The sequence below is a fragment of the Oncorhynchus masou genome, chromosome 31 (genome assembly GCF_036934945.1).
Source record: "Oncorhynchus masou masou isolate Uvic2021 chromosome 31, UVic_Omas_1.1, whole genome shotgun sequence".
NCBI lineage: Eukaryota > Metazoa > Chordata > Actinopteri > Salmoniformes > Salmonidae > Oncorhynchus > Oncorhynchus masou.
Genome location: NC_088242.1, coordinates 36,937,426 through 36,950,146, shown reverse-complemented (window position 1 = coordinate 36,950,146; position 12,721 = coordinate 36,937,426). Strand labels below are relative to the sequence as shown.

The window sequence follows — 12,721 nt, the reverse complement described above, 5'->3', positions numbered from 1 at the left end:
GTTTCAAGTGCTTACGGACCACAAAAATCTGGAGTATATCCAGCAGGCGAAGCGGTTGAACTCTAGACAAGCTAGATGGTCTCTTTTCTTCAATCGATTCCAGTTTATCCTCACCTATCGGCCCGGGTCGAAGAATCTCAAACCGGATGCCCTGTCCCGAGTCTACGCTCCTGCCATTCGAGATGACACGGACATGCCTGTCCTTCCTGCTGCTAAGATTGTGGCTCCGATCTCGTGGCAAGTTGAGGATACCGTGAGACGTGCTCAAGCTAGCGAACCGGACCCGAAAGGAGGTCCTGCCAATCGGTTGTTTGTCCCCAAGGCAGTGAGGACTCAGGTCCTTCTGTGGGGGCACTCCTCTCGCCTCACCTGTCATCCGGGCGTAGGTCGCACCTTGGAGTTCATCCAGCGTAAGTTCTGGTGGCCTACCATAAGAGAAGACGTTGCCACTTTCGTCAATGCCTGTCCCGTGTGCTGCCAGGGCAAATCTTCTCACCTCCGCCCTCAAGGACTCCTTCACCCTTTACCTGTTCCCCACAGACCCTGGTCCCATATCTCATTGGACTTTATTACTGGACTTCCTCCATCCCATGGCAATACTACTATCCTGGTCATAATCGACAGGTTTTCAAAGGCGGCCAGGTTCGTCCCTCTGACTAAGTTACCTTCTGCCAAGGAAACGGCTGAGTTGGTAATTAATCATGTGTTCCGAGTCTTCGGCATTCCTCAAGATGTGGTTTCTGACAGAGGTCCCCAGTTCGCCTCAAGGTTTTGGAAGGCCTTCTGCCAACTCATGGGGGCTTCTGCCAGTCTATCTTCAGGGTACCATCCGAGTCCAACGGCCAAACAGAGAGGATGAATCAAGAGCTGGAAACCACCCTCCGATGTATGACTCGTGACAACCCGTCCACATGGTCATCCTTTATTGTTTGGGCCGAATACGCGCACAACACCTTGCGCTCCTCCTCCACTGGTATGTCCCCGCACGAGTGTCAGTTTGGCTATGCTCCTCCATTGTTCCCGGACCAGGAGGCAGAAGTCAGAGTGCCTTCAGCCTTGAAGTTCGTCAGACGCTGTCGGCTTATGTGGAGGAAGACCCGTCTTAATCTTATGCGTTCCTCACAGAGATACCAACAACAAGCCAACAGACGTCGCCGTCCCGGGCCTACCCTGCGCCCCGGCCAGAGAGTCTGGCTCTCCACAAGAGACTTACCTCTACGGGTGGAGTCTCGCAAGCTGTCCCAAAAATACATCGGTCCCTTCAAGGTTGCCAGGAGAGTTAACCCAGTTTCTTATCGCCTACACTTACCCAGATCCCTTAAGATTAATCCCACATTTCACATTTCATTGTTAAAACCTGTTGTTTTTTCTCCCCTTGTCCCGGCAGACAGACCTCCCCCTCCGCCTCGTGTCATTGGAGGCCAGCCGGCTTATACCGTCCATCGGATACTGGATTCCCGCCGGGTGCAGCGGTCCTGGCAGTATCTGGTGGACTGGGAAGGCTACGGTCCCGAGGAGCGCTCCTGGGTTCCTGCCAAAGACATCCTGGACCCTGACCTCATTCGTCAGTTCAGGGCCCTCCACCCTGAGAGAGCTGGTAGGAACGTCAGGAGCCGTTCCTAGGGGGGATTCTGTCAGGATTTGGCCAGGGTTGTTCCGGGTTTTGGTCACTAGATGCCCCCATTGTGCTTTTTGACCTTATGTTTTTTCCCTTGTTCCCCATTATTATTTGCACCTGTGCCTCGTTTTTCCCTGATTGTATTTAAACCCTTAGTTTCCCTCAGTTCTGTGCTCTGTGTTTGTATGTTAGCACCCAGCCCTAGTGTTCTGTGTATTCTTGTCGATTCCGGTGGATGCTCTTGTGGAATTCTGTTTTTGTTTTTGAGTATCTCTTAAGGCTTTTTTGTGCTATTCCTACCACCTTTTGGATTTACCATTTTTGTATTGAAGGACTTCTCCTTTTTACTTTATTAAATACACCGTCTTAAGTACTGCTGTGTCTGCCTCATCTTCTCGGTTCTGCTGACTATTCATGGCTCAGTTGGTTAAGTGACTGTTTCTCACTCCGGAGACCCAGGTTTGTAACCGGGTCCTGACAGTCTAGAGTTTTGAAAAATGACCATAAGGTTCTGAAAATAGTGCCAAAGTGATTGTAAAAAACTGTAATTGTAACATGCTTGGTAAACAACAGGTGTAGATTAACAGTGAAATGCTTACTTACCGGCCCTTCCCAACAATGCATAAACCAATAGAAAATTATTAGAATAATTGAAAAAATATTTGTAACACAAGGAATAAACACAATGAGCAATGATAGCGTTGCTATATACACGGGGTACCAGTGCCAAGTTGATGTGCAGGGGTACAAAGTAACTGAGGTAGATACAGTGGGGCAAAAAAAGTATTTAGTCAGCCACCAATTGTGCAAGTTCTCCCACTTAAAAAGATGAGAGAGGCCTGTAATGTTCATCATAGGTACACTTAAACTATGACAGACAAAAAAATCCAGAAAATCACATTGTAGGATTTTTAATTAATTTATTTGCAAATTATGGTGGAAAATAAGTATTTGGTCAATAACAAACAAGCAAGATTTCTGGCTCTCACAGACCTGTAACTTTAAGAGGCTCCTCTGTCCTCTGTCCTCCACTCGTTACGTTTATAATGTGATTTTCTGGATTTTTTTTCCTTATTTTGTCTGTCATAGTTGAAGTGTACCTATGATGAAAAGTGTGGAGGTGTGTGTGTGTGTGTGCGCGTGTGTGTGTGTGTGTGTGCATAGAGTCAAAAAGAATTAGTGCACATGGACTCGTGAGTCACATACAAATGAATAGGACAGGTGAATAGTCTATATGAAAACGAACAGTGTTGTGACCATAATCCCATAATGTTTCACAGGCATTATGCTATTCATATGATGTTGACATAACCATAGTAGTCTTTGTTTTTATGGTAGATTGTGTCCCATCGTACCCAAACCCACAGGACAAGCAATGTCTTTCAACCGGTATTATTGGAATAGAACCTTAAGCTACAGCAGGTTTAAATTAAATGACTGTGGAATACAGTCTTATCTGTCAGTCTATGTGAATCACTCAGGAAGTGGATAGGCCACTTGTGGTTATATAAAGTACTTGATATTCATCACCAGGAAGAAACGGTAAGGACAGAACATTATACTGTAAATGTAATGTCCACTTGAAATAAAGGGAGCCTAATGAATCATGTTTGACTTTACTGTAAGTGGTGTGGGTTGTGTGCGATTAAACTACTTCATTTCAACTCGCCTGACACAGTAAGGTGTGAGTTCAAGTAGGCAACTGGCTGGGAAATGCAACCATCCAGTTTTTCTTCACCTTTACATAACTGTCTATAGAAGACGTAGATATACACTTAGTATACAAAACATCAAGAACACCTGCACTTGCCATGACATAGACTGACTAAGTGAATCCAGGTGAAAGCTATGATCCCTTATTGATGTCACTTGTTAAATCCACTTCAATCAGTGTAGATGAACGGGAGGAGGCGGGTTAAAGAACGATTTTTAAGCCTTGAGACAATTGATTGTGTGCCACTGAGAGGGTGAATGGGTGAATGGACAAAACAAAATGTTCAAGTGAACAGGGTAGGTGCCAGGCGCCCTAGTTTGTGTCATGAACTGCAACACTGCTGAGGGTTTTCCACACTCAACAGTTTCCCAATGTGTGGTCGAGAATGGTCCAACACCCAAAGGACATCCAGCCAACGTGACACAACTGTGGAAAGCATTGGAGTCAACATGGGCCAGCATCCCTGTAGAACGCTTTGAACATCTTGTAGTTGAAGATGCCATATGCCCAGATGAATTGAGGTTGTTCTGAGGGCAAAATGGTGGGGTGCAACTCAATATTTGGAAGGTATTCCAAATGTTTGATAGACTCAGTGTATTGTGATCACCAAACGTGTATTTTTGCATATGTGAATACTTTTTGCATCACTGACTACTGTACACCACAAAAACAACCCACTGTACCTTAAACGCACAAACGCTCCCACCAATAGTAACGATGCTTCCCTGCTCCGCAAGATGCACGCACTAAACACCATATTGTGCTTACCTTCCGTTATTGGTGTGAACCGTGCGCCGTATAGGGGAAGGTAGAGCGAGCGAGAAAGAGAGAGAGAGAGCTGTCAAGTCTGCTTAGATTTCTGCATAAACACTGTTTGAAATGGCAGGAGATTAATTCACCAATGGTAATTGCGCTCAACGGACAAGGAAATCTATACACTCGCATGTGCACTTATTATTTAAAACGACGCGGATATGCCTACAGTCATGATTATTACGCACCGGTGAAACGTATTTTCTTTTCATATCATAGATTATTCAAAAGAACAAAGGATTTTGTCAGATCAGTGAACACCATATTTACAGCCTAGTTATTGCACAAGTAATTATATACAACAGGCGGGAATTCCGTTAAAAGTGAAAGATGTCCAGGAAAAAGGCAGTGAAAGGCAAGGGGAGCTCCAAAAGCCCGACTGCATCTCCGAACAAGAGCAAAGACAGCGGGAAAAGTGGTAAAGGGATCGGAGCCGGGGCTCCATCCAACGGATTGGTATATCCGAGCCGCCCCTCACTCAGCAACAGTAGGGAGTTTTATGATATCACTTTTAAGGTAAGACTTTTTACGCACACATATTGTCAATATTCTCCCATCTCCAGTTGGCCATATCAGTCATTCAAATAGGCTACTTCAACGTTGATATGCCACTCAGGGGACAGTGACAGACAGTGTGACTCGAGCCTTTTGGCGCCCCTAAGCGATATTTGGTTCTTAATATTTGGTTTGGTTTTAACATCCCACAAACCAGCTTGTAAAAAATAAAATGAAAGAAAATTAAACACATCAACACGGTCAAAAAGTGGCATGATGTAATTTGGAGTTCCACTCTGATGCACGCTCCAAAACATATATAAAAGCGTAGCATCGCCGATTCATAGTGTTGAATTCGGAAGTTTACATACACTTAGGTTGGAGTCATTAATTCAAACTTGTTTTTCAACCACTCCACAAATTTCTTGATAACAAACTATAGTTTTGGCAAGTTGGTTACGACATCTACTTTGTGCATGACGCAAGTAATGTTTCCAACAGTTGTTTACAGACAGATTATTTCACTTATAATTCACTGTATCACAATTCCAGTGGGTCAGAAGTTCACATACACTAAGTTGACTATGCCTTTAAACAGCTTGGAAAATTCCAGAAAATGATGTCATTAGAAGCTTCTGATAGGCATATTGACATCATTTGAGTCAATTGGAGGTGTACCTGTGGATGTATTTCAAGGCCTACCTTCAAACTCAGTTCCTCATTGCTTGACATCATCATGGGGAAATCAAAAGAAATCAGCCAAGACCTCAGAAAAAAAAAATCTGGTTCATCCTTGGGGGCAATTTCCAAATGCCTGAAGGTACCACGTTCATCTGTGCAAACAATAGTACACACGTATAAACACCGTTGGACCACGTAGGCATCATACTGCTCAGGAAGGAGACGCGTTCTGTCTCCTAGAGATGAACGTACTTTGGTGCGAAAAGTGCAAATCAATCCCAGAACAACAGCAAAGGACATTGTGAAGATGCTGTAGGAAACAGGTCCAAAAGTATATATATTCACAGTAAAACGAGTCCTATATCGATATAACCTAAAAGGCTGCTCAGCAAGGAAGAAGCCACTGCTCCAAAACCGCCATATAAAAGCCAGACTACGGTTTGCAACTGCACATGGGGACAAAGCTCGTACTTTTTGGAGAAATGTCCTCTGGCCTGATGAAACTAATGACCATCATTATGTGTGGAGGAAAAAGGGGGAGGCTTGCAAGCTGAAGAACACCATCCCAACCATGAAGCAAGGGGGTGGCAGCATCATGTTTTGGGGGTGCTTTGCTGCAGGAGGGACTAGCGCACTTCACAAAATAGATGGCATCATGAGGGATGAAAATTGTGTGGATATATTGAAGCAACATCTCAAGACATCAGTCAGAAAGTTGGTCACGAATGGGTTTTCCAAATGGACAATGACCCCAAACATTCTTCCAAACTTGTGGCATAATGGCTAAAGGAGAACAAGTCAAGGTATTGGAGTGGCCATCACAAATCCCTGACCTCAATCCTATAGAAAACTTGTGGGCAGAACTGAAAAAGCGTGTGAGAGCAAGGAGGCCTACAAACCTGACTCAGTTACACCAGCTCTGTCAGGAGGAATGGGCCAAAATTCACCCAACTTATTAAGTTAAACAATTTAAATGCAATGCTACCAAATACTAATTGAGTGTATGTAAACAGTGTTACCCCACTGTTTGTAGGCTGTCATTGTAAATAATAATTTGTTCTTAACTGACTTGGCTAGTTAAATAAATGTTAAATAAAAATAAAATATGTAACTTCCAACTTCAACTGTAAATCCATCAGACATGGACAACTGCATCAACTTGTTTGATAAACTGCTGCAGGAGGCCGGACAGGCCATTGATAAGGAGGCTGGCTGGCCCCAAGAGTGCCTTGCTGATACCATAGGCTCGTGGGGCCGTCCTGGAGAAGAAGAAGAGAAAGAGAAGAAGAGCTCAGGGCTGTGGATTTTAGCTCCGTGTCCACTGCCGCCTGGACTGGACCCAGCGCGTCTCCAGAAACCTCTGGGATAGGCCTGATTCCAGAGATCTGGCAGATGATTAAGGACCTGCTGAAGCTCACTCCAGAGACCCTCCTAAAGATTGAGACCTCTACGGGCAAATTACCTGCCAGTGAAAAAACAGATCTATTAACACCCTTCTTCAAGCCAGACGTTTTATTCAATTACTTTCATTTATTTTGATTACATCAGCGTCTCTCAATTATATATATATATATATATATATATACATACAATGCATTTGGAAAGTATTCAGACATCAGTGTCTCTCAATTATATATATATATATATATATATATATATATATATATATATATATATATATATATATATATATATATATATATTACATACAATGCCTTTGGAAAGTATTCAGACCCCTTGACTTTTTCCACATTTTGTTAAGTTACAGCCTGAACCTAAAACAGATTTAATAAAAAACATTAATCAGCAGTCTACACACAATACCCCATTATGACACGGCGAAGATGTCAGGATTTGGCCAGGGTTGTTCCGGGTTTTTGTCAGTAGATGTCCCCATTGTGCTTTTTGTCCCTGTGTTTTTCCCTTGATCCCCATTATTGTTTGCACCTGTGTCTCGTTTTCCCCTGATTGTATTTAAACCCTTTGTTTCCCTCAGTTCTGTGCTCTGTGTTTGTATGTTAGCACCCTGCCCTAGTGTTCTGTGTGCTCTTGTCGATTCCGGGTGACGTTCTTGTGGTATTCTGTTTTTTGTTTTTGTTTATTTTTGGTGAGTTTCTTTTGAGTTCTTTTGTGTTTTTCCTTCCACCTTTTTGGATTTGCCATTTTTGTATTTTTGGATTTTTTCTTTATTAAATTCACCGTCTTAAGTACTGCTGTGTCTGCCTCATCTTCTGGGTTCTGCTGTCTATTCGTGGCTCAGTTGGTTAAGTGACTGTTTCTCACTCCGGAGACCCAGGTTCGAAACCGGGTCCTGACAGAAACACAGAGCCAAAAATGAACCCAGAGGCAGCCAGTTCCCAGGACCTTTTTGCCACGCTGTCCCACCACCAGGAGACTGTCCAACGCCACGAAGCCGCCCTGGTTCAGCAAGAGGCCTTAATGGCTAGACATTCTCATCTTCTGTCGGAGATGCTGACTTCCATTAAGCAAATATCTGATCGACTTACCCCGGCAACAGTTCCCGTCCCAGTACCTCAAGTTCACGTACCCATGGCAGTTAACCCCCTGGCTGAACCTCGTCTTCCACCTCCCCAACGGTTCTCAGGTGATCCAAGTGCTTGTAAAGGGTTTCTCACTCAATGTTCTCTCTCCTTTGAGCTGCAACCCTCGTCGTTTCCCACCGACCGGTCTAAGATCGCATATATCATCACCCTGCTGTCGGAAAAAGCCCTGGCCTGGGCTACTGCTGTGTGGGATGCCCATAGTTCCTGCTGTGCCAGCTACTCTGCCTTTGCTGAGGAATTCAAACGAGTGTTTCAAGGCCCAAGCAGTGGTTCTGACTCAGCCAAACAGCTCCTGACTCTCCATCAAGGTTGGCGCAGCGTGACGGACTATGCCATCCAGTTCCGCACGGTGGCAGCAGCGAGTGGCTGGAACAACGAGGCGCTCACGGTGTGTTTTCTGAAAGGCCTTTCCGACACTATCCAAGATGAACTGGCCACTCGGGAACCACCGGACAATCTCGAGTCCCTGATCAAGTTGGCCTCACGCATTGACCAGCGTCTGAGAGAGAGAACTCAACCGTAGACCTCTAGCTCCTATCAGTCCCAGCTCCGAGTCCCCACCTTTATCATCACTGGCTCCACCGGAACCCATGCAGATTGGACGCATCTCCCAGGCTGAGAGAGACCGCCGGATGAGGGAGCGACGCTGTCTATATTGCGGCAAACCGGGCCATTTCCGTTCCACGTGTCCCGGGCTCCAGGGAAACGCTCTGTCCCGTACAGACCGGGGGAACTGTAACGGGAAACATAACCTCCTCCCATCCGTCCAACTCCCGTCTGCTCATTCCAGTCACCCTCTCCTGGGACAACCACAAGCTTCACCTTCAAGCCTTGGTAGACTCTGGAGCCGCAGGTAACTTCATGGATGGTGTCTGGGCGAAGGAGAATGGCGTTCCTTCTGAACTTCTAAGTGACCCCATGAGGGTTACTACATTGGATGGAAGCCCTTTGGGATCTGGACTTGTCACTCATGTCACTACCTCCTTGAGACTTTCAGTTTCACAACACCAGGAATTGATGAACTTTCATTTGATCTCCTGTTCCGAGTTCCCTCTCGTCCTTGGATACCCCTGGCTTCACAGTCATAACCCTCACATCGACTGGTCTGTGGGCACTATCAAGCAGTGGGGTCCTACGTGCCAAGCTACTTGTATTTTCCAGAATTCCCCGAGTTCTACTCCCGAGTCTTTAGAATCCATCGACCTGACCCGAGTTCCCGAGTGTTACCATGACCTCAAACTGGTGTTTAGCAAACAGAGGGCCACCATGCTACCACCCCATAGATCTTACGATTGCCCCATCGACCTGTTTCCGGGCACTTGCCCCCCAGGGGTCGGATCTTTTCCCTATCTCCACCCGAACGAGCTGCTATGGATACCTACATCAAGGACTCTCTGGAAGCAGGCCTCATGCGTCCATCAACCTCCCCGGCGGGAGCAGGGTTTTTCTTTGTGGCCAAGAAAGATGGTGGGTTACGTCCTTGCATCGACTACCGGGGACTCAATGACATAACCGTCCGTAACCGTTACCCGCTACCCCTTATGGCCACAGCCTTCGAGCTGCTCCAGGAAGCAGTTGTTTTCACTAAGCTTGACCTGCGGAACGCATACCATCTTGTGCGGATCAGACCTGGTGACGAGTGGAAGACCGCTTTCAACACGCCTACTGGTCACTATGAATACTTGGTGATGCCCTTCGGCCTGACCAACGCCCCAGCGGTGTTCAAGCGCTCATAAACGATGTGCTTAGGGATATGCTTAACATATTTGTGTTCGTTTACTTGGATGACATCCTCATCTTTTCGAGCTCCCTTCAAGAACACACTAAGCATGTCAGACAAGTACTCAAACGCCTCCTGGACAGCCATCTGTACGTTAAGCCGGAAAAATGTGAATTCCATTCATCCCGAGTACAATTCCTGGGATTTGTAGTGGAACCCGGTCGAATCCAAATGGACCCTAGGAAGGTAGGGGCGGTAGCGGATTGGCCCACCCCAAATCCGTTAAGGATGTTCAGCGTTTCCTGGGCTTCACAAACTTTTACCGCAAGTTCATCAAGAACTTCAGTTTGGTGGCAGCTCCTCTCTCAGCTTTAACCAAAGGTGGCAATGCAAGTTTTTTTGGGGAAGAGAAGCTGAGACGGCCTTCCAAGGACTCAAGCAGCGCATCCTCTCTGCTCCCATCCTGATACTACCGACTACGGATGAACCATTTGTGGTGGAGGTAGACTCATCAGAGGTTGGTGTTGGAGCTGTCCTGTCTCAGAGGGTGAAGACAAGAAGCTTCATCCGTGCGCTTTCTTCTCACACCGGCTTACCCCGACTGAGAGGAACTACGATGTGGGGGATCGTGAACTCCTAGCGGTTAAGATGGCATTGAAGGAATGGAGACACTGGCTCGAGGGGGCTTCTCACCCGTTTCAAGTGCTTACGGACCACAAAAATCTGGAGTATATCCAGCAGGCGAAGCGATTGAACTCTAGACAAGCTAGATGGTCTCTTTTCTTCAATCGATTCCAGTTTATCCTCACCTATCGGCCCGGGTCGAAGAATCTCAAACCGGATGCCCTGTCCCGAGTCTACGCTCCTGCCATTCGAGATGACACGGACATGCCTGTCCTTCCTGCTGCTAAGATTGTGGCTCCGATCTCGTGGCAAGTTGAGGATACCGTGAGACGTGCTCAAGCTAGCGAACCGGACCCTAAAGGAGGCCCTGCCAATCGGTTGTTTGTCCCCAAGGCAGTGAGGACTCAGGTCCTTCTGTGGGGGCACTCCTCTCGCCTCACCTGTCATCCGGGCGTAGGTCGCACCTTGGAGTTCATCCAGCGTAAGTTCTGGTGGCCTACCATAAGAGAAGACGTTGCCACTTTCGTCAATGCCTGCCCCGTGTGCTGCCAGGGCAAATCTTCTCACCTCCGCCCTCAAGGACTCCTTCATCCTTTACCTGTTCCCCACAGACCCTGGTCCCATATCTCATTGGACTTTATTACTGGACTTCCTCCATCCCATGGCAATACTACTATCCTAGTCATAATCGACAGGTTTTCAAAGGCGGCCAGGTTCGTCCCTCTGACTAAGTTACCTTCTGCCAAGGAAACGGCAGAGTTGGTAATTAATCATGTGTTCCGAGTCTTCGGCATTCCTCAAGATGTGGTTTCTGACAGAGGTCCCCAGTTCGCCTCAAGGTTTTGGAAGGCCTTCTGCCAACTCATGGGGGCTTCTGCCAGTCTATCTTCAGGGTATCATCCGGAGTCCAACGGCCAAACAGAGAGGATGAATCAAGAGCTGGAAACCACCCTCCGATGTATGACTCGTGACAACCCGTCCACATGGTCATCCTTTATTGTTTGGGCCGAATATGCGCACAACACCTTGCGCTCCTCCTCCACTGGTATGTCCCCGCACGAGTGTCAGTTTGGCTATGCTCCTCCATTGTTCCCGGACCAGGAGGCAGAAGTCAGAGTGCCTTCAGCCTTGAGGTTCGTCAGACGCTGTCGGCTTATGTGGAGGAAGACCCGTCTTAATCTGATGCGTTCCTCACAGAGGTATCAACAACAAGCCAACAGACGTCGCCGTCCCGGGCCTACCCTGCGCCCCGGCCAGAGAGTCTGGCTTTCCACAAGAGACTTACCTCTACGGGTGGAGTCTCGCAAGCTGTCCCAAAAATACATCGGTCCCTTCAAGGTTGCCAGGAGAGTTAACCCAGTTTCTTATCGCCTACACTTACCCAGATCCCTTAAGATTAATCCCACATTTCATGTGTCATTGTTAAAACCTGTTGTTTTTTCTCCCCTTGTCCCGGCAGACAGACCTCCCCCTCCGCCTCGTGTCATTGGAGGCCAGCCGGCTTATACCGTCCACCGGATACTGGATTCCCGCCGGGTGCAGCGGTCCTGGCAGTATCTGGTGGACTGGGAAGGCTACGGTCCTGAGGAGCGCTCCTGGGTTCCTGCCAAAGACATCCTGGACCCTGACCTCATTCGTCAGTTCAGGGTCCTCCACCCTGAGAGAGCTGGTAGGAACGTCAGGAGCCGTTCCTAGGGGGGGGATTCTGTCAGGATTTGGCCAGGGTTGTTCCGGGTTTTTGTCAGTAGATGTCCCCATTGTGCTTTTTGTCCCTGTGTTTTTCCCTTGATCCCCATTATTGTTTGCACCTGTGTCTCGTTTTCCCCTGATTGTATTTAAACCCTTTGTTTCCCTCAGTTCTGTGCTCTGTGTTTGTATGTTAGCACCCTGCCCTAGTGTTCTGTGTGCTCTTGTCGATTCCGGGTGACGTTCTTGTGGTATTCTGTTTTTTGTTTTTGTTTATTTTTGGTGAGTTTCTTTTGAGTTCTTTTGTGTTTTTCCTTCCACCTTTTTGGATTTGCCATTTTTGTATTTTTGGATTTTTTCTTTATTAAATTCACCGTCTTAAGTACTGCTGTGTCTGCCTCATCTTCTGGGTTCTGCTGTCTATTCGTGGCTCAGTTGGTTAAGTGACTGTTTCTCACTCCGGAGACCCAGGTTCGAAACCGGGTCCTGACAGAAGACATGTGTTAAGAAATTTGTGTTTGCAAATGTATGAAAAATTTGAAACAGAAAGTATTCAGACCATTTGCTATGAGACTCAAAATTGAGATCAGGTGCATCCTGTTTCCATTGATCATCCGTGAGATGTTTCTACAACTTGATTGGATTCCACCTGTGGTATGAGGGCCCAACTTCCACAGGTGGGGGTTGTGCTTACAGCCCAACACCGTGCAGGACGTTTTTCATTTGCCAGAGAAGACCAAGATTGGCAAATTCGCCACTGGCGCCCTGTGCTCTTCACAGATGAAAGCAGGTTCACACTGAGCATA

The 12,721-nt window shown here is 46.9% G+C and overlaps 1 protein-coding gene across 1 annotated transcript in view; it reads left to right on the top strand.

Moving 5' to 3' along the window:
• The first annotated feature begins 4,171 nt into the window (after positions 1 to 4,171).
• Positions 4,172 to 12,721, top strand: part of LOC135525181 (ras-related protein Rab-26-like) — a 106,775-nt gene continuing 98,225 nt past the window's right edge. Inside the window, exon 1 of the mRNA XM_064952916.1 lies at positions 4,172 to 4,661. Coding sequence (XP_064808988.1) covers positions 4,476 to 4,661 — 186 coding nt within the window. The 5' untranslated portion in view covers positions 4,172 to 4,475. The remainder of the gene's footprint in view (positions 4,662 to 12,721) is intronic.